The 27,083-nt window shown below is 32.4% G+C and overlaps 2 protein-coding genes across 8 annotated transcripts in view; one reads left to right on the forward strand and one right to left on the reverse strand.

The window, feature by feature from the left end:
• Positions 1-3,949: 3,949 nt before the first annotated feature.
• Positions 3,950-7,938, reverse strand: mdu (mitotic spindle positioning protein meduse). The gene is made up of 2 exons (XM_023173689.2): positions 7,054-7,938; positions 3,950-5,265 (listed from the first exon to the last, which is right to left on the reverse strand). Exons 1-2 carry the CDS (start codon positions 7,694-7,696, stop codon positions 5,213-5,215), a joined length of 696 nt encoding a protein of 231 aa, XP_023029457.2. The 5' UTR covers positions 7,697-7,938; the 3' UTR covers positions 3,950-5,212.
• Positions 7,939-13,434: 5,496 nt separating this feature from the next.
• nej (CREB binding protein nejire) overlaps positions 13,435-27,083 on the forward strand; it is a 33,130-nt gene continuing 19,481 nt past the window's right edge. For 2 of the 7 annotated variants that reach the window (XR_012467253.1, XM_074182339.1), the window contains exons 1-8: positions 13,435-14,046; positions 18,583-18,675; positions 21,456-21,664; positions 22,296-22,524; positions 22,601-22,948; positions 23,098-23,340; positions 24,692-24,991; positions 26,754-26,951. Coding sequence is in view for 6 of the 7 variants with exons in the window: in XM_074182339.1 (XP_074038440.1) it covers positions 13,965-14,046; positions 18,583-18,675; positions 21,456-21,664; positions 22,296-22,524; positions 22,601-22,948; positions 23,098-23,340; positions 24,692-24,991; positions 26,754-26,951 (1,702 nt within the window). In the remaining variant the exon portion in view is untranslated. The remainder of the gene's footprint in view (positions 14,047-18,582; positions 18,676-21,455; positions 21,665-22,295; positions 22,525-22,600; positions 22,949-23,097; positions 23,341-24,691; positions 24,992-26,753; positions 26,952-27,083) is intronic. The other 5 variants (XM_074182334.1, XM_074182336.1, XM_074182335.1 and 2 more) reach the window with 4 other exon arrangements.

A 27,083-nucleotide genomic window follows, 5' to 3' on the forward strand; every position in this document is an offset into this window, starting at 1 on the left:
AACTTCGCCCCACAAAGCCACAAAATACATTTTCTGAGGAAAACTTAATATACCATTTCATCCACCCCCGCTCCCCTGGAGCGGTCCTCAGTCCTACTGATGGGCAGATGGGCACTTCAGCAAGATTGACATCTGACCGTCTTTAGTCGAAAGTCAGCCTTTAGGTGCTATTACTTTCTGATCTATTGAATTAATAGTTTTTTCATGACTTTCCTAACTGAATTTTTGCATGGGGTGCCCAAAAACTTACCGGAGACGAGTGTCTTTTTAATCGCGTACGAGTATTTGAAAATCTTAGCTGTGATGATTGAATTTGAACTCTAGGCCGGAGTACTTCAGTGGTACATACATATATTTGCATATCCGTATGTGTATACGCAAAAACCTTAAATACATTAGTCAGTCAGCCCCGCGAATATATGAGCAGTGCAGCTCATGGAAAAAAAAGCCATAGAAAGTTGTACCACTCAAAGAAATAAGGAGCAATAGTAGTGACCTCGGTTGACCTGTGAAAGGTCTTTTTTGTGGACTGTTCAAGATCAACTACTTGATTGGTCCGTTATACTTATTCTTACTTCAATAACTATTGAATACATACATATTCATTCCGGCACAAATATATTTGAAAATTTCATTTATTTTCAAACTTGGTAATATTGACGTTCTAGAGATAGATCCAAAAATATTTTGTTTCTTTTGTTAAACTGGGTGAAGATGCGTAGACACCCGCATCTTGTACTTGGTCTTGTTTGCATATATTTATAAAAACCACGTAACATCTATGATTACAACTTCACAAAGTATATTTATTTTAGACATTCAAATTTTGAACTGTCTCAATAAAATGGTTTTTCAACCTATCCATCTTGCATTTCCAAAACAATATGATGACAATTTAATGCAGAAATACTAATCCAATCAAATTAGTGTATTTCTGAACATCTTAACTAAAGATAAAATTATTATGATGATAGTGATAATTTACTCGTTATGGCTTAAGAAGGTGATTCGAAAATGATTGGTTTTCTTCACTGTATTCTTGTGTAAGTGTGAAGTAACGAATGGTTCACATTTAGGACAATTTAGTCAACCTTCACATTAACATTGCACATTTGTTATATTGAAATCAATACAAATCATTAAAAATCTATCAACTACTTATAGCCTCAAAACCCTTGTCTGTTCTGTTATAGGCACAAATGTACCTTCATATGGTCTTCTGATTACTGAAAGCATATTGAGAGCTTTGAGAAAATACAAAATGGATAATTGCGGTCTGCAGGACGAAACATGTTTTTGGAAACAAATAAAGCAAACTCTCTATTGAACATTCATGTATTCCTAATTTATTTTCAGGCTCTCAAAATAGGTTTGGTAACGACTGCATTCTGCATTGGATACTCATCGGTATGGACTCCATGGCTTTTAATGGGCAATTCACATTCGACGTGATAAACATATCATATGAACAGGCAGTGTATTTGAATTTAATTGAGCTACCGCGAATGAGTCAGTTGATACAGAGACTATAAAAAATCGTGGAGCACACCTCTCCATAACAACCCTCATGTGAAAAATTTCTAATAGAAGAAACACCTTATTTGAAAGGTCTTGAACAATTACAACAATAAGTAACGTAAAAAAAAATACCCTGTTGGGTTTTTATTCAGTTACAAAATAGGTCAACCTGTAAACATAATTTCACCATTCGTAATGTTGAATCTGAATCATACTAATGAATATAACAAATAAGAACACACGGTGGAAAATATCTTATCTAAGTTCACAATATGGTCCTGAATTTCAACACCTAGTTAATATAGGTATGGAAGTTGTTGATGTCAAAATTATTTTGAAATAGTGATTGTAGTTTAGTTTCTTTATTTAAAATTTTATTTGCAGAAATGTATTATATTCATACATAAATTCATGGAAACTGGTGACGTTAGTAATAGACAACAAGATCATTTAGGAATAGTCAATAAAGAAGGCAATAATGTTGAAGTTCTAGTCCAAGTTGCTTTGATGGAAAATACTTTGACTGAGTTTTAGGTATAAAAAATTATCATTTCATAAGTTCGGATTTCCATTGTGTAATATGATATAAATTGATTTGAAATCCCTGAAAGAATCTGTAAAAAATTAAAAAGGGTTAGCTGAAAAATAACAAATATATTAAGCAAAAAAAAACTGAAATCACAATGAAATAAAATACAAGCAACAACCAAAAAATAAAAAACACGAGATGAAAATTAAAAAAATATTAACAAGAAATGAAAATCAAAAGATTCCAAACCCAGTTACTTCACGACGTTTCGATTGTTAAGTATCCACAATCGTCTTCGGGTGATAAATAGAGCGGCTACCGTTGAAATATCGTGAGCTATAAATCCCTGGAAGCCGCTTTGCACATGTATAGGACAATAGTAATCACCAGTGGCGTAGGCGGGCCGCACCGGGTGTCACCTTTTTTGGGATGACACCAGCCCGGTGACTCAACTTTGACAATAATATAGAAACATTGAAAAATCACTAGCACAGCTGTCTTCAAAGGGGATTTCTCCATACTAGCTCAGCACTATGTATAATTTGGAGTTTCCCTCAAAAGCGGACGATGTTGTCATGTGGGATTTCTCACCCATAGTCGCGATCCGTGACGTCTCAGTGGTATCGTTTCTCATTTGTTTCGTGAAGTGGTTGGCGTAAATTGTTAAACGTCAATCGCGGCTTAGCAATCTTGCTATACCTATTGGCCATTGAACACGAGGCAATACAAAATATGAATGTTGATGAAGTTATTTCTGAGTTTGCAGTTTTCAAAGCTAGAAAGGAAATATTTTAATTGTAAGATAAAAATATTTTTTCTATGCCTTTGATTTTATTGTGTTTTGTAATTTTGTCAATATTTTAAATATATAAAAAAAATATTAAATGATCCATGACGTTTATCAATATCATATAAAATTTATTGTTTTTAACTTTTGACGGGGTGACACCACCAACTTCCGCACCAGGTGCCACCTAAGGTAGCTACGCCACTGGTAATCACTTATGTATTTTGTTCAGTGATAATCATAATAAGGCATTTCAGAACGAGTTCATGTTCTTTGAAATACCCTAAGAATTTTTCTTATTGCCATTTCTAGTTCAATAAAAATTCGTTGAGAATGAATACCAGTTAGCTTACCTGTTTAATATAAATCCAGTTTCATGAATAAAAAAAGACAAACTAAGAAATAAGTATATGAAAAGAATTCAAGAGAAAAAAAGCTTTTTGGCTTTGTTACTCCATCATTATACAAAAAAAATGATATACTTTCGACAAAAGCAATTAATTTCAATAAAGACTCTTTACAAAGATGCATAAATCATGCACAGAAGTTTCTTTCAAATACAAACTGGACGAAAAAAAAGATATGAACATTGAATTTAATGAAAGTCACTTTTTCCCATTTAGTTTGTACTCCAAATATCCATGATGAAATTGAAACAGAATATCATTCATGTGGACATGTGGACGGTACAAAACCACAAAATATTTGTCTTCATCTCTTCATCAGCAGTATTTTCACAAAATTACGATTTTGTCACTCGAAGAGACAAATTTGCTCTTGTCACGATGATAGTTCATAAAAACATTCATACTGTTAGTTAATTTAATCCCAACCAAAGTTTTTTAAATTGAAAAGGGAATATTTTTCAGAAGAGATAAGTTTTTGAGAAAAAATGTTTAGCTTTCTACTTGTTTATCATGATTCAATTCAATAGATTCTTTATAAAAAAAAAGAGTTTGTTATTCGCGGGTTTCTAAATTTAGAGATAATGTTTTGTCAATTCTATATTTATTGAAATATTTTCTGGGAAAACTATTCTATTTTTGGGTTCTACACAGGTTATCTTGATTTTATTATTTCTGGGAAAACAATGTGTGATCACAAAATAAACTCAATTATTTGCTTGATTTAATTTATTATGATAAAAATTGACCACCGATGGCAATGTAAGGCACAAACATAATAATATATTTTATAATTTTTGAATAAAGTGCTGAGGTGAAAAGTCTTCGCCCCTTCACTTTTGGAGGCAACAAAATAACAAGATTCACTTTGAAAGTATGTTTTTCAGTACTTACTTACTTACTGTACTGAAGTACTTCAGTACAGTAAGTAAGTACTGAAGTACTTCAGTACAGTAAGTAAGTACTGTACTGAAGTACTTCAGTACAGTATCTCTTTATCTATCAACGAGTTCTGAAATGAACTGTAGTTGTGTATCGTACACTTCAGTGTCACATACTCCCTCAAAAACATCTGGAGGCGTTATATCAGGTGAACTAGTGAGCTCTTCGGAGGGATATACTCCAGAACTCATGGTAAGAATAAGAGGTGCTCCTGACAAAATTACCTCAGAAACATTCCATAATAAATTTGTTAAAAAACTTCATTATTAGCAGGAAGTGAATAGTGATCAATTTAAACATTTACTGGAATGAACTGAAGTGAGTTTGAAATACATTTTTTCTTGAAATTAAATTTATATTTTGTTTGTAAATCCTTAAAACTTATATAACACTGCTAATTACTCAGGAACAGCTGATACAATTTTCGAAAATAAAAAAAACGAAAATTTTGTCAGACCTTGATATTTTGTTGCGTTCAAAAGTTAAGAGGGGGAACTATTTACGTCAGCACTGCATCATTTCTATCATTAATTTCTCGAGACTACTATCAGACAACAGACAAGATTGAAAAAAATTTAAAATATTGGACCAAACATTAATCTCAAAGCTTAGTCATACAAGGTAAACTGTAATTCACACAACCGTGTGTAATTGTAAATTTTTACTCAAGATTTGGGACTGTGGATATACATTTTCTTGATGTAAAAGTGTCAGTCTTATTGAAAGTCAACTTTACGTTTCTAGAAGACTAAGTGAAGATTAAATGTCTGATGTTTTTACATTGCCTTAACAAACTTCCTTTACTCAAACACAGTAGTTGTATTTGTATTGAAACAATAAGTACTTGGAAAAATCAATATTCACAACAAAAACCTTTCACAAAATAATGAAATAAATAAATAAATAAATACTTGTTTATAAATAAGTGTTCAAAATAGTACGGCAAAATAGAAAGAATTAAAATTTTCTATGAACTTGGACAGATATATCACATTTATATTGTCTATTGCATTGTTTTAGGTGGTGTTTCGCTTAGTTTTCTTTAGTTCTCATTTTCTCAAACTGCATTATAAGTGAATGTGTACCTGCAAAAAATTGGAATTACTATTGATAGTTATTCAGTATATTCATATTATAACTTTACTATGATTCGTGAGTTGTCAAAGTCACCGATCACTATAACATAAGATAATTTATTCAAGATATTTTCCAAAAGTAACCAGAATTGTGGGTTGGTGATCCTAAAATCACGACCTATGTGATACTACTAAGAAACCGGTCAAAGTTTTCTCAACATTTTAATTATTTTTTGTTTATATATAGGGCTATTCAAATTCGTGTCTATACATGAGGATCTTGTAAATGCTGAGAGATAGAGACGTAAAATTCTGACAAAGTACTGAGTGCTTTTGAACTGAAAAAAACAAATAATTCCAAATTTTACTTTTGCCTATATTTTCTTTATTCTCAGAAATATTGAAAATCTGTTTATATTTTTTCGCATCAACTTTCAATAAACTATTAGAATATGAATTTTTATACAGGTTGCCATTCCTCAACTTTGAAATTTTGAATATGTAACTGATTTTTTTTATAGACATATGCTCGTAATATGAAAATCTTTATGATATTCCTGAAAATTTCAGACTTTTGATGAAATAAGCTATATATTTTTAATTAAAGCCCCGACAATCGCTTGAATGGAAGCAAGATATTCCTTCATGTATAGTCTATATGAAGTCAATCCAAACAGCTAAATAAAAGACTAATGTACCGGGTCTGAAAAATTTATACTATTTAATACCATATAAAACCTCCCATATAAAAATATCGATTACACCTCGTAAATTATATCACGCCGCCTATGCGATGTAACTATTTACTTTTTATGCCATTCGACAACTTCATATAGACTATACCAGAGCTGATTCTCAAAAAATTCTTTGTCACTCTATTTTTTGGGTAATAAAGCAAGAAATACCTAAAATGGTTTGATATTCCAATCCAGGAGTTCAAGAAATTGACAAATAATCTATAGATTGTCCAATGTTTCGGGTTTATTAGCTGTGGTCTGCAGTCTTGATGGAAATTGGCATTGAAAATACAGTATAAAGGAAAATTTCAATTTAATCTAGGTATAACCTCTCGCAGGAGTCAATGATTAAAAAAAACTAGATTATGAAAAACTATAAATAAATATGAATCAACGTTACAAAAAAAATAAACTGATAGTGACTCTATCCTGTGAACGGATTTTGTCTCTTAATTTGAAAGTTTACCACATATGCATAAGTAGATACTTGGTCTTGAAGTACATTATTTTTACTGATTGACAACCACAAGAGGTCATAGGTTATAGTAATAATTCAACAGATTGAAATGGGGTTGAGACAAAAAAAGGTAAATTTTGTTATGAACTTCAAAAGAAGGTAAAATATGAAAAAACCTCACAGGAATTAAAGAGTTAGGGTATCAACATATTTTACATATTTAGTGCTATATTTATTCAAATAATGAAGTGTTAACAGTCAACATGAAGAAACACATTGTTTCCTTTCATACAATCATCAGGGGTCTGACAGAAAAATTACAATTTATTTGAATATCATCAAACAATCATAACTCTCAGGATTCAGGATAGAATTCAATTTCATGATATTATATGAACATTTCAAAGCTGAAGGTGGCCCAATATAAAATTTCTTTGAATATATTCTTACAATCAATCCGAAGTTCTCGAGACGAAGTCCTATTTAAAAAAATTTGATAAACTGAAATTTTCTGAACAAGCCGTAAATAGCCTCACAAATATTACTTGAAATTCTATAGAATTTATTACTCTTTTACTCTAATCAACCTCAACTCTTTTTTACCTGGAATTTCTACCTCCTCATCAGAGAGATCACACAAAGCTGCAAGTGAACGTGACGGCTTCAAACTAGATGGTGCAGAAAAATTATTTTCCTGCATTTCCTCTTCATCGAGTAGGTGAAGACTAGAAAGAGATTTTCCAGCCTTCAGAATGTCTCCAACTCCATTACCCCACTTAAAATCAGAACTTTCCAATTCCAGAGCTGTCATCAAATCGGATTGAGATTTAATTCTTTCATTTCTCAATTCAGTTTCACGAGACTGGAAATCAAGTAATTCTTTCACAATTTTTTCTTTAGTGGGAATATATCCATTTCTCAGAGGTTTACCCTTTTCCACAATCAGTTTTGCAGGACAAAAAGCTGCATCATTTATGAAATGTCCCTTTGAATCCGTTTGTTTCAAGGAATTGACTTTTCCTCGACTTTTGAAAAACTTTTGCATAACGCCCTTTGTATTGGTGTTTGGAATGAAACGCCGCAGGGTGCTTGAATTCGAATTTCCCTTAGATTCAATTACCAAAGAACTATTATGATCATGTCCATTTATCTTTGCATAACCGTTCTTCAACTCTTTCTCCCTTTTCAGATTTTCTTTAATTTCATTCTGAATTCTAATCAAAGTATCGTCTTTATAATCGTTCATTTTCAAATACGGATGGGCAACCACTTGTTGATCAGAAATTTATAGAAAAATAATAATTTATTCGTTAGTAAATTCTCAGCTCGCTTGCACTAACTACGGTTCACTTCACAGTAATCATGACCGTTGTCACAGCTGTTGTATTAGTAACTAATCTTATCTTTCCTCTGAATAGCAATGGCAAATTACAACTAATTACCATCAAAAATTTTGAACAGTTATGTCCGTGTCTAATAGTCCGGGTCCGAGTAAATTCCAGACACTGGATTTTTAAAGTTTTCCATTGACAAAACTAGTGCAATTTCGGTGTATTTGTACACTTCGATAATGTATTGAGAAGTAGAGAACAGCAGACATACTGTGAATGTGCACTGGTTTTAAATGGAAAACGCTATTAGTTGGGTCAGCTCAGATTTGTGTTAAACGAACACACCTCGTACCTTGATTCGTGTTGCAGCTCTCGACGTGCGAACACCGGACTATCTTCCACAAACCACTTACTCTAGTGGTTTGTGCTATCCTGCATACATCGGACTGAGGAACAGGTGTGCTACCTTTTTGGATTTTTTCTTTCTAACCTTTTCCTCTTTGAATATAAACATTTTGATAGTAAATATTGGGTTGATTGATCAACTTGAAATTTCAAGCATAAAAAGCGGGTTTGATTTTTTAAAGTAATTTTTTATATTTATAACTTCCTGAGCAAGTAAAAAACTGTTAACATGTTAAGGAAGAAAGGGGAGGGCTTACCCATCCACAAAAATAGCATATTGACAACGCTGACGATAGCAGGGATAGTACAGATGCGGAGGTAAAAAGCGTCTACACTATCAAGTTAACTCTCGTATACCTATTTGATAGGAAAAACTCAGAAAATCCATCAATAAATTCATAAATGAATAATGAAATGAAAGAAGACGATCAAACAGATAATGAAATAGCATTACATAATGAGGAGGAGAATATGAAGTTATATTGTTTAACCTATGTACAAAAAAACCCAAACAAACCTATATATAGAGTCTTGAATTATACTATTAGAATGTATGAAATTCACACCTGGGAACGATATACTTGCGAAAGCAGGTGTAATGGAAGAAAATGATTTGGCACACAAATATGTAATAAGACGCATTGAATGTAATGACGTAATGTAATGACCTTTTAACGTGTTAGGAATCATACGTTAGTCCTCAGCTCGCACAAGTTTCTCAACTTCTGAGAGTTGTCGTTCGTATGGTGCGGCAGCTGATTAACGGAAAAACAGATTTCAGAATGAAAATCAAAAAAATGATTGAAAATGATGTATAAACAAATGAAATAATACCAAATTTCAGCTTGTGACTATGAAACATACATAGGTACAAGAAATTGATATATTAGGTACCTAAGATACAAAACTCAAAAAATAAACTTTTATTATTTGCCGAAGAGTACAAAGACGAATATAATTTCATTTATACAGATACTATCAAACAGAATAATAGGGTGGGAATTGGAATACACATACAAATTATTTGGTAACGATTGATTGGATACACACATATATATGCGACACGAGAATAATTGCAATAAAAGCACTATAGAAATAATTGAAAATGCGGATATATCAACAAACACTGATTATATTACATTAAAGATAAAATATAAATTAAGAACAATTATAAATAACAACAAAATTTTCAAAATGGCATGGATACCCAATCACCCACAAATATAGGGTAGGTAATGACATGATACTTTAGCAAATATTAGCACTCGTCTTAATATTCTACTGGTTATAAAAATAGATAAAATAAACTTTATATACCGTCTGAAACAAATAATAAATATACCATGTTACACATAATGGAAACAGGAAATTTAAAACGAAGGCAAAGTGTATTTTAGGGTCCACCCTTACTACCCAATCAAACCGTGGTATATAAAAATACCAAATATGGATAGACGACACATAACAAGTATTATGAGAATGAGAACAGGATATTATAGTTGTAAACATCATTTTTGTTTTATTTTGTTTTTTTATTTATTTATTTATTTCAAAATGGGCTAGCAATATTCCAAACTGTGATGGCGGACAACCCGAAACAATAAACCATATTTTTTTAGAATGCCCCATCAACACTATTCTGGGATATCTGGTTGTTGGCGAGGTGGATCTCTTGTGGTTATTGTTTGTTCGACTTGATATCTCACGATTAAGAACTGGGGAATGTTTCTTTCGGTGAATTGTTCGCCATCCTTTATTCTCATAATTATAATCATTAAATTAGTGTCATTTACAAAAATCCTCAACTAGCTGTCAAGTGTCAAAAGTACATTTGACTAATTGACCAGTAGAAATACATCTAAAGTTGACCGGTTGAATTCTACATAACCCTGGACAAGATATTCTTCAAATCTTCTGAATACAAAATAATTAAAAAAATAAAACGTTTTATGTCATATAACCATACAAAATGGAGAACTTACCCGTAAACAACGACCTCATAGTAACAAAAGACAAACAACGACCAATAAAACAAAGAGAGAGAGAGATAGAGAGAATACGTCTAAGATGTGCTCGTTCAATACGAGCTCTGTGTTCGGTCTTTTGTTTGTCATCACACACTAGGTTTGTTCTGGTTCTACGAAATTCAGGTTCTAGGACGTCAGGATCATGCGCAGTTGATATAGAGCGTTTTGGTTTATTGAGGATAATTTCGGACTAATGAATCCTCTGTTCTGGTTTCGACTGCGAAATGATCCTAAACTGTTTTGAACCGTCCCGAATCTTTCTTGCTCTCGAGGCTGAACTGTTAAGAACAGTTACCGTTGCTCATACGCATTCGTGTGGAAATTTGTTAGGGCTGTTTGCTAGGATGTTTTTTTATTTATTTGATTTGAATAATTGATGATTGAGGGTAGATAACATTTGAACTGACTTAGGGATACGCTACATAACAAAATGGAGATTATTAATAGTATTTTCTTGTCTTCATCTCTTCATATATACGATAGGTGGCACAGTAGTCTCCTCAAAAGCGTTCTGGTTTAAACAAGTGTCCGCACCATGTCTTGCGCAGTTTCGATACAGTCTCGGATGTTAGAACCAGAACAAACCTACTATTTTCAAAAAAGAGTTGACATAATAATGCCTTCCTCAACACTTGTAAGTCTCAAATAGTTGTAAAATGTTTACATTTGAAAAATAAAATTATTAATTGCATTTCTGTTTCAGAAAAAAAACTTCACCAATCATACATAAAAACCAATGTTAGATATTTGTAAAGACGAATAGTAACACAAATTTCAATTTGTCATTTAATATAGAATCGAGAGTTCGTTAAATAGTGTGAAGACACGCCGGAAGAGGCTATTGTATAGCGAATAAACACGTGATGCGTTTTTGTAAAACTGTTTGAGGGAAAAACTCACAAAAAAGTTTCTTAAATAAGATAATACTGTTGAAGATGAATTATCATCTGAAGTATAAATACAACAGAGCTCGTCTTCATATGAGTTAATTGATAAACTCTACAAGAATAACATCTGCGATAGAACCAATGAAAGAAAGAATATAGAATAATTCATCACGCATGTAGTTTTGGAAAAACGATATCATCAACACCCCCAAGCAGACTGAATATTGAATGTTGAGTTATTTTGGTGACTCAATTTCAGATTTTGGAGAGGGAAGAGATCAATCAAAACTGCTTTATTATAACTCGACGTTTTAGTTTATTATCAAACCATTATTATTCGATAATGAACCGAAACGTAGCATTTACAAAAAAAATATACATATCCACAATGAAACTCTTCTGAAAATATACCCGTACATGAATGATGTACAATTTTTTCCCTTGTGTTACTCAGTTCCTAGGTAGTTTATTAATAAAGTTATCAACGTCACCTGCACTAGATATATGCTACATGACCAAAATACTGAATCACTTCATTGAACACGGTGAAATTTTAGTTTTTTTAATTGCAATCTCAATATTTCCATGTCTTTTTACAATATTTCAAATATAAGTATTACTAATCATGAAACGCCTGAAACAAATACAAACATTTTTACGTGAATGTGTCATATCAAATAAGGTGGTTGAAGTGCGCGATATAGTTATTAACGTTACAAATAACGGATGAGGTTGAATATTGTAATCCAAGGCGCAGTCGAGGATTATAACAACCGAATCCCCCTGAAAGATTACATTTTGATTCCAAGGAAAGAACAAACCACGTACCACAAACGGCCGCCGTCCGTTAAAAATCTTAATCGGGTGGAGGCTGTTAACATTAACTTTTCAATTGTCATCTGAACACCGTTAAATCAAAATAATTACGAAAATGGTATTTTATGACGATTTTGCCAGGATTTAGAAGTTTTTGTGAGGACTTTGAAGTAGGTAGAATGCTGCTTTTCTGACCAGTTTGACAGAGCGAAACGACAATAAATAGTGTGTTCTGTGCTGGCATTAGACGTTTTACTTTCAGTTACTCTTACATATCAGAACGGGTTCTTGAATTCAACAGAAAATTATCAATGGATGGATTCAACCAATAGAAAAGCGCTAATCTTTCGAGTGAACCTATAGATGTATCTATTTGATCAATCGATGGACTTATAAGATATTCATATGAGTGATACATGTAACATTTGATGATATATGAGTTGGCTGTTAGATCAGATGAGTGATATGCTTAGGTTTACTTTAAATGTAGTAAATTAAAGTGGAATGTGGTTCGATGTGGGCATTCTCGTCTCTGTTATACTCATCAATTACTATCAGTAGATCCTACTTACGACAGAAATGAAATTGCACACAAGTCTCTATTTCTGATTTTCTAAGTTCAATGGCAGTAGGCAATTTATCACCTTTGTATAAACTTCAAAACAAAATTAAAGATTGATGGATAAATTTTTTTTTCATGGATTCCATATATTTGAAAAGTATTGTGAGTATTTTTATCATACTGCGAATAAAATACCTATATTCTGTCCCAAGCTTTGTAGTACATTTTTCAATTTTCATTGGCAAGCCTGGTTTGAATTCGTTTTCATTATTATCATCCATACAGGCATTCTCTGGCGCTCATGTATTCAAAACGTATTCGTCTGTGATTCAAATACATTCATTCTGGCGCTTTGGCGATTTGAAACGTATTCATGATGATTCAAAACTAGCGTGAGGTTGGTTTTAACACGGAATATGACTTACGTTAGTTGTCAGAAAAGCTACTTGTTGGTCTATATTTTGAATAGAAAAAAGAATTCTGCTACACTAGTTTTAAAAATGCAGCTACATTTGTAATATTTATGCAAAAATTTGTACTCTTTGTCTTATATGGTATATTCTACAGAAAGTTTAGCCAACATTATAACTCAAAATTTTCTAAATGAAAAACAGTGGGTAACCACATATTTACTCTCAATAGGTTATTGTACCTTCTAATTTTGAAGTTCTATGATTGGTTCACTGATATTTTATAACAATCCTTTCCCAAATAATGAAAACTTGTAGAATGAAATTATGAAAGGACGATTGTTGGTTTTCTCCCTTTGAAATCTACTTCGAACTGTCTCGAAATTCGGCAATCTCCGTTTTTTTACTTGACGTCACGACTAATGACGGACGCTGCGTCACTTTATTTCTTCCGGAGAACAGGCCAATGAAATCAAAGTACTGCGTCACGTGACTGTTGGCAGCCAATCACAAGAGAAACAGGTTTTAATAGACATGATATTCTGACAAGCGTAGGAAAAGGTTTCATCAACAGCGGCCATTTTGCCTGTTTGAGATTGTGCAGAATTTCGGACGAATTTCGTTGATTGTAGCGTCGTGTGTAAATTGAAGAAGTACTTCATTAGCAAAATCGGTGTTAGATTATGGCATTGTGTCTTAATAACAGTAGTGGTTGCTTAAAACGAGTGTAAAAGTGAGATCGCAGGGTGAATAAGTTTAAGATCGTAGTGCGGTTTGGACGAAAGATGGTGAGAGGCAGTCGCGAAATATAGTCGACCAGTCGGATTAGTCGAAGTTCATAATGGCCGATGGTTGACATTCGTTCGATAAATATGTGCCTTGTAAGATGCATCGGGGATCGAACACACGCTACATCGTCTATTTGGTTCAGTTTATTTCATATTTTCGCTCATAAATGATGTTTTTATTGAAATTTCGATAAATAAAGACTAACCGTGTTGTTGGTTGGGAAAGCCGTAGCATTGGGCCAGTGCTCGGCTTTGGCTTGGTAAACACCGAAGTGCACTGATTTTGCCATGGCCGATCACCTCGTAGACGGCCCCCCGATTGCCAAACGGCAGAAGTTGGACCAATTTCAGGGACCGTCGGATTCTTCCGGTAAGTGAGGCGAATGAATCCTTTATCCTCGATAATGTTTATTTGTATATATAACAGCATGTAGTACAATGAAAGCGGGAGAGGCGTTACTGAGTTTGACAACTTGATGTTATTCTACAATTATTTTATGGATGTTTTCTTGAAGAAAGTGCTGGTTTCAAGTGAAATTTACAAAATTTTTATTGAATTATTTCACAATTTTTGTACGATGGTTTATTTTAATAAGAATGTTTTTCTTTGTTAAAAATCGCATTGAAAATGAATTGACCTCTGTTTATTTTCTTCAGAAAAACTAATCAAACCAAATAATTGAATGAAACTAATAGGTAATAATGTTACAAAATCAACGAATTCAAGTTTTTATCAATTTATGTAATGTAAATTGTTTTTCATTGAATTATGGGTTTGTTTTTCTTTATGAAAAATCACAGGATTCTTTTAATAGGATATTAGAGAAAACCAAATACAATATACTCAACCCAAACAAATAAACTTAAATAAAAACTCTTCATTCAGTTCTGTAGATCATGCATTGTTTCTTTCAGAATATTGAAAGAGTTTTGACACAAAGTTTCACTCACATGATACTAATGGAGAAAAAGAAAGCTGAAAAGCTTTTTTCCATATAATATCTGCTAAAAACTATGGGCTTGTAATCAACTATAAAATATTTTCTTTTTTTGTGTTATACTATGTTTCAATTATGATTTGATTTGTTTTTTAGTTTGAAAAATCAAATTTCGCTGTGCTATTGGGTGCAAATATGTAGGACAATATTGTTTGGTAACTAAAACATACATAAACAATAATAATTAGATATTCACACAATATTAGAAAACTCCTCACATTTTTAGCTTATTCAGTGTGTGTCTCAGTTTAAAAAATGATGAAACACCAGAGCATATACTTTGTGGCTGCCCCGCTGCGCACTGAATCAGGTTTTCAGAGTTTGGTAGAACCACACTTCTATCATCTGACCTGAAACACTATTCACCATATAAACTAATCGGCTTCGTTAAGAAGCTGGGTTTACCCAGCAACCCTTGCGGGTTGCGGTGGAGAGTCTAATAGACCCACTCACTTTTGATCTAACCTTACCTAGCTTCTCTAATTCTTTATGTGTCTGAATTTTTAAATTTATAGTGTATGTACTTGTTCAATTGAACGCGGTAACCCGACAAATATTTTGCAAGGCGATGTCGAATGAGCTAATTTATAAGATTATAGAGTTACTGTCACGGAGCCCTTGTAGTCCGAAACTCAAATCAAAGTGATAAGATTCTGCAAAACATAAGATCTGTTGAAGAAAACACCTTTTTCTCACAAATGCTGTCTCTCGCTTGGCATCATCAGCAGTTTTAGTCATCTCTTGATGATGCTTACTTGGTTTCCTGATGGTGCTAACCTGGTTAGGTTTGAGAAACAGAATTTTTGTTCTGATGAGGAAAAAGTGCCAGAGGTTCCTAATTCTACTCATCAAGAAACATATGATGGGAATTTGATAATTCGAACAACACAATACACAACAGCATTGGGTATATTTTGCAAAATTTGTAGTGGTGCAAACTGTAGTTACAACCTGCTCAAACACAAATTAACAAAGATTTGTTGAAATGAATGTACCTAGGACTTTCGGATTACCAGGAGCACTTGATTAAACAGGGGTCGGATTACCAAGGGTTTTGCTGTATATTATAAGTATAGTGTATAAGTCATATGTTCAATTATGCCCTAATTCTAATAAATGTTTGTTTTGAATGACTCGCGGAATTTTTTGAAAAATTTTCAATTTAAATGACCTAGTTTTGTCTCGTGTTCAAGAATCTGATATCAAAACTTGGCGGTCTGCTCTATTTTTGTTTAAAAAAAATAACTTATCTCAGGGATCCACTTTCCATAATAAGAACTCACTTTTTTTACAATCATATTAAACTTTTATTCACCCATTTCAAATGTTTTCACATAGTAAATGACATCTGTTCTTTAGAAAATTGTTTTAGATTTCCACTTCTCCATATTTCAGGTACAGACTGGAAGGGAAAGCCCTATTTATAAATCTTTGTGGAGAGTTTATTTTGAAATTACTTGCTTTCGTCTTCCTTTTAGAAGTCTCCCAAATTTTTTGTGTAAAGATGGAGAGGTAGAAAGTCAAAACCTTGTTTTCCCAAAAATTAATCTCTCTTAAGAATATACCCCTTTCTATTTCATTTTAAATAATTCAGAACACTTTGAGTTTTTTTATTTATTGGCAATATCACGAAAGTAAGTGTCAAAAAATGAAAATTACAAGGGCAAATTTTGAAAACTCAGCTTTACCCTAAAAAGCTCATAATTTTTTCAAAGCTTAATTTTATTTGTAGTATAATTTTTGTAACAATGCCAACACCACCAGCAAAAAATTCCTTGTAAAATTTTGTAGTAACAATATATACTACCTTAAAATATAAATCATTTTTGAGCGCTTCAAGAAAATATCCTAGTATATTGTTACTAATAGAAAATATCCTAAGTTTTCTTAACTTATATTTCTTTGTCAAGAACTTGTACATGTACCATCATTTGAAAAATTTAAAGTTTAAAAATGTATATTTTTGTAAATTTTCTCAATGATTGATAACGAAGGCTTAAAAACCTTTAGTCTGGTTTCGGAATAGTTTCAACTATGCACAATAAATACTATTAATGTCTGAAATTGTAGAAGCCTAATCCTTTTTTTAACATGCTGTTATGGATATGTGATGTAAAGAAAGCATGGTATTCATTTGTAGTTCCGCAAAATAGTGTTTTTGTGCTTTCTTAGCATGATATTTATGCATGGATCATCATGATGTGATGTGTTTTCTTTATGTTAAAAGGTTTCGATTTCCATTACCTGAAGATATAGAAAGTGAGAAAGAGTGATGATAGATAAAAAAATGTCTAAATCAAAATCCGACAATTAATAAATGAACTTCATTACTGTTCGTTTGAAGGCAGTTGACAATGTTTCATGGCGAATTTGATTTTCTTTCATAGATTTTGAATTGTAGTACAATATTAGACAAAGGAAGTCGGAACTAATGAAATTCATTACTGTTGAATTCATTATTCTTGACCAATTTCATTATGATAAAAAGTATATTTAGGTATGTAATGAAAAATAAATTGATTTTACATTGAATAGGAATCATAATATTAATGGTTGAATAAATATCCACAGAGTAGAGTGAAGTGTCTCATTTATTTGTCTTATTTCTGTTCTTATATTTTGCTTTCATCCTTATGTCTACTTTCCAGATTAATTTTTAGTTAGTTGAGTTTTTGTATCTTTTCATTATTACTTGATAATATCCCCCAATTTTCACTTCCTCTACTTCTGAGCCCTTTAATCAGGTTCAAAATCCCTTTAGCCTTCAGTTAAAAGAGAACCATTGTCGACATTTGAAGAAAGACTGTTTTCATGACTGATTCAGGTGAAGAAAACGGTAAGAAATCAGTAATTACACTGTTATTTTTTTCTTGGACTTGGTATTTTCACCCCCCACATTATGAAAATATGAATTGAACTAGATCAATTGAAACGTCCACAAAACTTTGGCATAAAAAATGTATAAAAATTACAATTATTTAATAACAATAGATTTCTGCCTATCAGAGAATAAACACATATTTTAAAATAAAATTAATTAAACCATCTACAGTACTCAAAATGCTTTATATAGATAAAAATTTTATTTTTTCCTGTTACAAAAATATCTCTACTTTAACTATCGTTTTATATAGGTAATAATTATACTATCTTCATTAGTTGATTTTTATGATAAAGGAATATAATATAATTAATGAATGAAGAAGTATAAACCTGCTGTTCTTAGCTAGACCTTTTTCACAAAAAAATATATTTTTCTGAATATAATGATTGGGAGATCCCTATCAGTTTAGCAGAACTATTTGTTTGTAGGTCAACATTTTTGGCAAATTTTGTGCAAAATTCCAGAATGTTTTTTTACTTCACCTTGCAGGTAGGTACTTCAAATGTCATGGATTCTACTAGCTTAATGTTAAGATAGCAGAACTCAATATTGAATTAGCAGAATTGACCACAAGATAGATTTAATCCAATTTAACTTCACCAAGGTTTTAGTCTCTTCTTCACCACAGCTTAGCTGTTGATTTTTTTTTGTTGGATTATTTCTTTTCTACCCTGTGCTTTACTTTATCAAAGGTGTTCCAAAAAACTGATGCAGCACGGGCTATATTTATTATTTTATTTGTTTAGTAAAACCTACAAAATACCTCACAACACTTACTGTTTTAGAAGCTTTATTACTACATTACTAAGCTTAGGATACAACTATTTTAATTGCTTTTAAATTTTTTATGAATTCTATGCTTTCACCCGATGAAGAACATGTAATAAGTACCAGAGCACTTTTGGACTAATGATTCAAATACAATTTCATAAGGATGTATTTCCATTTGACAAACTTTGCTGTGCTGAAAATAGGAAAATTTGGTCTATTATTAATATTTTTTATTTTTCGTTTCTAACCTCAGCTTTCAACTATGGTTTGCTACCCACGCAGATGCCAGTTGGTAGTGGTGGTGGTGTTTTAACTCCAGGATCCCATTGGAATTATGGCCAACAAAGTAAATACACTATTATTATAAAATGTGGATTCTATTTCAACTAACAACTAACACTTGTAGGTTGAGAGGTTGGAATAAGTAATTTTCCTTCCTATTAACCTTGAAATATTTTTTTATTAAATTAAAAGGGATTTTTGAATTCTGCAACATTTGACGCTGTTTTATTTATTTCAAAACAAACCCATTTTTTTGGTTTTTTCTTGCTTTTCTAGGCTAGTAGTCGAGTGCTTTCAGTTTTCAAATTTTTCTACCTATGCTCTTTTTATAATTTTTATATGGAAATATGGTAATAATGATTTTCAATCCCTGAACCATTTAATTGTGTTGCTTTAATTTTTTTGTCATTTTTTTCTGATAACACACCATTTGGTCAATTCTTGTAAAAACTACAAATACTTGCATCAGTTATCTTCGAATCTGATTAAATGAAATGACGTAATATTAGGCTGTCTTCTGTACAAAATAATTACATTTTGTCAATATGTATGGCAAATGGAAACTCTAAATTCTGACTGTATTTAAACATTTGTTACTATTTCAGTATTGTTCTAGTTTGTGTTTGAGGTGTTACATTTTATTTATTTGAGCTTTTGTCTTAGTTAATTTAATAGAACCTTGCTATGTTTGCATGAGACTGACTGAGTACCTGCATGTGAATAAACCGTTATAAATAATTTTTCCTAGCAGGACAACTTTTGGATCAATTGATCAACTAATTTTTGAAAGAATGGAAGGGTTTTAGCCATTCAGACTTTTTCATTCAAAGAAATTCAAAGACAAATTGGTGAAATGGTGCCTGAATATGATACCTTAAAGAAACTATGGTACTTAGACATTATTTTATTATTGAGAGACAAATGTAGAACATTTATAGAACAGATAGTATCCAGTCTAGTTTTCAAAACAGTTAGTAACAATAGTAACTGAGTAACAATAGTAACTGAGTAACAGTAGTAACTGATTGATTACTGGCAATAGAAGATGTATTACTCCTGAATACTTTTTGCAACACAATTATTGGTTTATACAAACTTTGTTGAAGTAGAATAAGAATGATAAACTCTATATTTGCTATAAAGATTGTAAGATTTATCATCTTACTAATCAAAAATCGTTTCAAATAAATATATGAGGTATAACAATAACTGAATCCTTTTAAATGTGAGCTTGATCACAAATTTCATCAAAGAAACTATTGTTGAACGTATAACTTGCCAAACTTCTCATCTGTGTTATGCTTCATGGCATTCCACAAAAACACTTTCCACACATCAGATTCTTGACATTTTTCTGACTAAACTAATTCCTTAATAGTTTAGATTTACCTAAGGAAGATACAGGAAAATAATAATTTATATTCATAGTCCTTGTGTCCTGTTTCCAGACTTTATTCAATCCAGAATCTTAATGTTTTGTACCAGTCTCAACAATTTGGAGTAATTTTAATTCATTCTGAAGCCAGTTTTTAAGGCACATTGAAGTACTTTACACTTTTCTGGTCTACTAAGTCAAATATGACCTGAACTCTATTTGAAACAAGTTTCAATAGCTGACATCTTTTGTAGCACACCTTTCAGAAGTAAAGTAGCTTTTAAAATTGCTTGTTCTCTTAAACAAGTGTGCCAATTTAAAAGACAGTACAATGAAAACTGGAGTCTAGTTTTCATAAAAATAATCCATGAAAGCTACAAAAATATTTTGATCAGACCTAACGAAATATTAAAACTTAAGCACACCAGAAAAGTTTATTGCAATTCAATAAATACCCCTCTTTTTTATTCTATCTAGATATTGGTTCCAGGTCAGCCTTATATTTAGTATTACTTTCAGATATTGACCCCCTTATGAGAGATGATTCTCTTCAACTCAAAATTTTGGAGAACCTTAGGTTCTCTTTGGTCCTGTTAGTGAATGCTACAATGGTTGATTTCATTGGGCTTATGTTTAGCCCTTTTTCATTGATCCAACTAGATATAATATTCGGGGTCTGCTACATACCGTACAATTTTTGGAACAAATTTTGATCTGTTTTCTCTCTTGCAGAAAAAAAATTATCTCCTCTTCTTCTCTCCTTCATTTTTTTTTGGATAATCAGTTGAGCAGGTCAAACGTGTTTCACGAAAACATAACTTATCTCATATTAAATATGTTCAAAAATTTTAATTCTCAACTATATGATAGAAATGTTTTTTTTGGCAGATGTATATATATATATATATATATATATATATATATATATATATATATATATGAGTTTATCAGTCTGATTATGCTCCACTCTCAGTGAGTCTTTGTGAAGATTATCATTATTATAAACTTTTGGTTCATAAGTTACACTTTATACTATAGTCAGTTCCAAGACAAGACTCAATTTACCTAAAGCATTACAGCATTCGGCTGGCAAATCGACACACCCCCAATCACCTATTCAGCTATGTTTACTTTGAGCATGCCTTGGAAACGAATATAGTATAGTAGTATTTTATTAGTTATAGACCTTATTTGAATAATTCCTCACCAAGATAAATTTGAGTTTCTTTGAATTGTATTGTTTTTTAACTATTTCAGTACGTTGAACTGAAAAATTATTCAGATGTTTCTATAAAGCCTTGTTTTTTGTATAATTAGTATCATTTTGATTCAACATCTATATTGCCTTGATTGAGGTTTTATTTGGATTGTTCGAATTATCTGATATACAGTGTGTTAATTAACATATTAATCACGTTTGTTTTAACTGCTGGAGGAAATGTATTTATAATCAGTTTTTTATCAATCAGATGTTCTCTCAAATATGGACATGCTTGATCTGGAAAATGATCTTCCGGACGAGCTCATGTCTTCATCTCCTTGGGGACTTTCCGATAACATGGGCAATACTAAGCCCCCTGCTCAAGGTCCAGGTCCAGGAAGTTTGCAGAACGGCATCGAAAACTCTGACAGTAACAACCTGAGACAGCAAATGCAACTTAGTCACCTGTTGCAGCAGGTAAGTCACGCATCATACGTTGTATAGAAGTATATTATGACATAATGACAAAAATTCAAATTTTTTATTAGTATGTTATACACTATTTTCAGCTGATTGTAATTTTTTGATTTGACCATTTTCAATTAAGAAATGGATTGGTTTATTAGAAACATTACTGAAATATGAATCTATAGTATATTTATCTATAGTTTAGTAATAAAATGTCATATAATCGGATCATATAATTCCATCAAATGTTGATTTTTAAGATGTGACAAATTATAATTGAGATCAGCAGATAGAAATGGAACTTCTGGTGTAGAATAAATCCAAAACAAACAATGCTCTCAAACAAGAGCAACATTCTTCGCAACAAACGTTTCACTAACCAAGTTGGTGTCTTCAGGAGATGTAGTAGATAGCCGACTTAAATTCCTGAAGACGTCAACTTAGTTGGTGAAACGCGTGTTGAGAATTTTTTTGTGGCTGTTATAAACCGGGCTCTCAGCTCAAATAAGTGGGCAAAAAACCAAATTTTCACCCAAAAATTATGAACAATCGAGAAAGCTTTTTTTAGCACAATCAACAAAAAATATTCTCTATTGCATATTAGTTTTTCATACAACAGTCATACTATTTTTTTTTTCAGAGTAATAAAGGTATAGCAGGCAATGCATTAGTGTTGACTAGTGGTCCTTTAGGTAGTAAGAGTCCTAATCTTCAGTCTCCTCCTAATGTATCTGTTGCAAAAACTGGTGTAGTAGAAATGAATTTGGGGAGTTTACCTTCAAGTCTGTCTAACAATACAGGGCTTCAGTCCATGGCCAATAATTGCAGTTCTGCTCAAGTTATGAGTTCCATTCAAGGCTCCATTCAGGGTTGGTAGAGAATGTGCTTTCAACATTTTGTTTTCTTTAATGAATATTGGATATTCATTAATAATTCATTTCCTAGGTATCAGCAACAGTGGAGGAAATATGATTATGACCAGTAGCAACATAAATTCAATGGGAAACATGGCAGGAGGGGGGCTAATAGTGAGCAGTAGTATAAACAAACCTTTGTCAAATACACCTAACATGTTTTCACCTGGTCATCCTCAACATCCCGGCAATCATAACGTCCAGGGGTTACCAAATGGACCAATGTTGAACAGAGTAGGCATGCACATGAACCAGCACGCTCCTGGTTCCCTTCACATAGGACCTCGGTTATGCGGAACAAAGTGTAATACACCAAATATGCCCGGAAATCCTCCATATGCAACTTATCCCAACTCCGGTGCCCAAGGAGTGCCTGTAGGTGAGTAATTCCCAACTATTACTTTTTGAAAGAAATATCATTTCCCTATCTCTCTTGATTATTATGCTCATGAGTTTTGAAACCTCTGAATTTTGAAGAGTTCAATCACACACCCCCTGTTCACATCGAATTATCTCTAATCGATTCAGGTGTAGTCACTCCCCAGCAAAAACTGAATATGCAGAACCAGGGTCCAAGGTTTGGAGGGCCACAAACTACTTCTGTTGTAGGACCAGGTTGTGGTGGCGATGGTGGTATTGTGCAGACACAACCTCCAGCTCCTTCACCAGCACAACCACAGTCGGGTGCTCCCAGCGGAACTCAGTCAACACCTCAGCAAGCAACGCAGAATCCGGGGAGTCAACCTGGTGCAGCCCCACCACCATCTACTGGTAAGCAGTTGTTGCATGATTTTCTTTTCTCATTAGTTATGAAGAAATTCACACCCCATATTAGTGAACCCACTAGAATAAATCAAACACGAAAGATTAGTTCAAAGTAGTCATTCTTTTTACTGTATCGTCATACATTTATTATGGATGTTGATAGATACTTGATTATGGTGTCCGAAAGACGAAACATGGTAAGAAAGAACCATCATGTAGTGGAAAAACCTGGTAATGTAAATGTGCAATTTGTTTTTGAATATATCCTTGAAACCGTTTAAGTCAATAGTCATTTCTGTAATACCAAAAATGATCAAGATAGAGATGAGAATGCTGTAATTTAGTTTGATGTTCTTTTGGAATACTAAATGCTTCAGAAAATTCGTTCAAAGTTTTTTTTGTGATTTTTATTTGGAACTTCGACAACTTTTCTAAACTGCACTAAAACTAAAGCAACTCGATATAAAATTAGTTGCATTGACATTGAAATTGTTAAAAAAAAATCAAATACTTTGGATTCATGATTGATAACACATTGAACTTCAAAGATCACATCCAATACATACACAGTAAAATAGCAAAAAAAAACAGTGCTTCTTTACCCGTGTCAGTAGCCATCTTAGCTTCCAAACATGTGTAACAGTCTATAATACGATAATACAACCTCACTTTGTATACTGAGGCAGCTTATTATCATTATTCGATAGTAATAGTCTAAAATCCTTGCAAAAGTTGCAAAATAGAGGTACGCGAATTATTTTGAAATGCAACAGACTCGCTCCTATCATAATTATGCATCAAGTATTAGGTTGGCTCTCAGTTATATTTTCTCTCTCAGATATAATTTTCTATTCTTCTATGATTGTCATCTTCAAAATTTTGTTTGATGAAGCACCTTTTTACTTCAACCAGTTCATCACATACATTAGTGAAATTCATGAGTAATCCAACATGTAGCAATACTGATCTATATGTTTCTTGTACACATTATTCACAATTTATGAACTCAACTTTTCATCATGGTTTGTTAGAATTCAATAAGCTTCCAATAGATGTCAAGCAGCCTTGTTCGGTGAGAGAATTCAAGTATACTTTGATTGAATATATAAAATCAAAATACTAAACATTAACAGTTTGTATCAGTGTTAGCACTTTGAATTATTACTGTAACACATCTATTGCATACTTATAGCAAATATTTGTTTGTTTAATTTCTTTACTTGCGTTTCTTATTCATGTTTGTATTTATTATTCAAGTATGATTTGTAACAAAAAATTTTCCCATTTCAGTTTTAAGTTTTTTTATTTTTGCATGCCCAAAAATTTTAACAAAGTTTTTTTAAATTATTTCATTCAGCAGACCCTGAAAAGAGAAAGCTTATACAGCAGCAACTAGTTCTTCTGCTGCATGCTCACAAGTGTCAAAGAAGAGAATCACAGGCCAATGGTGAGGTGTGGTCTTGTACTCTGCCGCATTGTAAGACAATGAAAAATGTTTTGAATCACATGACAACATGCAATGCTGGAAAAGGTTGTTCTGTGGCACATTGTAGCTCGTCCCGTCAGATAATAAGCCATTGGAAGAACTGTATAAGAACGGATTGTCCTGTTTGTCTTCCTCTCAAACAGGCAGATAAGAATCGCAATAATCCTAATGGTGAGTGAAGATTTTCTTTGTACCTTCATTCAGAATTATGACACGTTTAGTCGTAAAATTTTGTATTTATTTAATCGAGTACAACCACAGTTTTTGAGTACAGAAGAAATCTGAAAAGCAGTTGAAACATTAAAGGGCACCACATGACTAAGTATAACTAATAATAGAACATTTTTTGGGTCATTACAAGATTTTATTTATTCTATAATCTTTTTATTCATGTATGTAAATTCGAGTCAAATCTTGCAACTAAATTTGGAACTGATTGAGCGGTAATTTTGCACAAACGCTTAGGATAACAATGCACGGTTAGCCCAGAGACTCCATTCTACATCCAATATGGCGAACCGACCAAGATGGCGGACTAGTTTTTTTAAATACACTCTTATGATATGGGTATCAAGTGAAAAGGGTATTCTGAAAAGAATTCAAAATTAACATTGTCACTCTGACTCCAATATGGCAGACCGCCCAATATGATGGGCTAGTTTTTATGTAGTCTTATGATATGGATATCAGGTAATGGGGTTCAAGAGAAAAAATTAAAAACTGGAGAAAACAAGACATACAGCTGTTATGGCCGGTGAGAAGCCATTCCCTCAAGATGTGTAGAAATCTGTTATCAGTCTGTTAGATTATTCGAGCCGTAAACATCCAAATTCAGGACCGTATTCAGTTAGTGATAGAGTTCCTTTTTTCCTAATTCTTTCTTTCATACACCGACCCAAACTTTACTCAGATACGATTTCTCCCACCAGTCATGATTCAGTCCGGTTGTTGTACCCATTTCAATGAGTTATAACTCGGCAAAGGTTAGGGATAGTTTGGTGGTGCTCGAACAAATGTAGGAACCGATCATGCATTAAATGTCATGAACAGAGAAGGAACATTAAGTGATAAAGGAAATTAAGTGAATCTCCATTTTCTCTATTTAAATAATTCAACTGTAGTTGATAAGTAAGATGAATTATAAATGCACTTAATCAATTCTGTAATTTATTTAAATTTTTTAACAAGAAAAACCCCAAATCAATAGTAAATTGAATTTTTTGACAATTCAATAGAATATGGGTCTTGCTTAGTATGAAACTCCAGTTGAAAAGGCATACATGTTTTTTTAGTTTTCTCTATTAGTTTTACTACTCGAATCTTCATATTTGTATTCTTATATTATTTTTTCACTTGGTATTATACATGATTTATAATTTAATTTCGAAAAGTTGAATTAATTTGTATTCTTTTTTGTAGCAATGAACTGTTGGTTATACTCGTAGCATATTTTTCACAGAGGAAGTGACTTTGGTGGAAATAATTGTACCGACTCATAGTATCTATGAAAGTAGGGCAATAAACTTTTTCACAAACATGATAAGCATCATTTCATATACACAAATGAATACATATTATTTTTTTATGAATTCAAATTTAAAAGTTATTTATAATTACACACAAGTGTGACCCTTTATCATATATGTCACTTCAAGTTAATTACTTGAAGTAAACAACTTAGAAAATTTGAATATTGCATCATGCAGATTGAATATGGGTGATACTCCTGTTTTTTCCTAAATTTATAGAAACACTGAGATGTTTTGTTCTATTTTTATGTTTCTTCTGACCACATCTCAACAGTATTCTTGAGTTTTGAATGAAATGTTGAATTATCTTATTTTATAGTTGTTGCTTTTGCATAATTTCATCTCGTTCTCGAAAATTTACCAACCAAAGATTACAGAAGAATATGGATTTATGTATTTTTTAGCGGCTACAAACCCTCCTCAAAACAACCAATCTCCTAACCCGTCAGCAACTGATATGCGAAGAGCGTATGATGCTCTTGGAATCCAATGCCCAACAACAGGTGCAGGTCCACCTCCTGCTGGTCTGATTCCAAACCCTGTTCCGTCAAGGCCAGCTTTAAGGTTACCTCTGAATCCTGGACAAAATATACCTAGTTTAGGTGAGTATATTGGCTTTTATTATTTTCGGGAAGAAATACACTCATTACAGAGAACTGCACACGGCGACATATATTTTTACTTATTGAAAACGGTAGAATTGAAATCAACGATAAGCATTGAAAAGAGCAAAT

The sequence above is a fragment of the Leptinotarsa decemlineata genome, unplaced genomic scaffold (genome assembly GCF_025532065.1).
Source record: "Leptinotarsa decemlineata unplaced genomic scaffold, Ldec_3_MD MMD2_tig00026328_RagTag_RagTag, whole genome shotgun sequence".
NCBI classification, from domain to species: domain Eukaryota; kingdom Metazoa; phylum Arthropoda; class Insecta; order Coleoptera; family Chrysomelidae; genus Leptinotarsa; species Leptinotarsa decemlineata.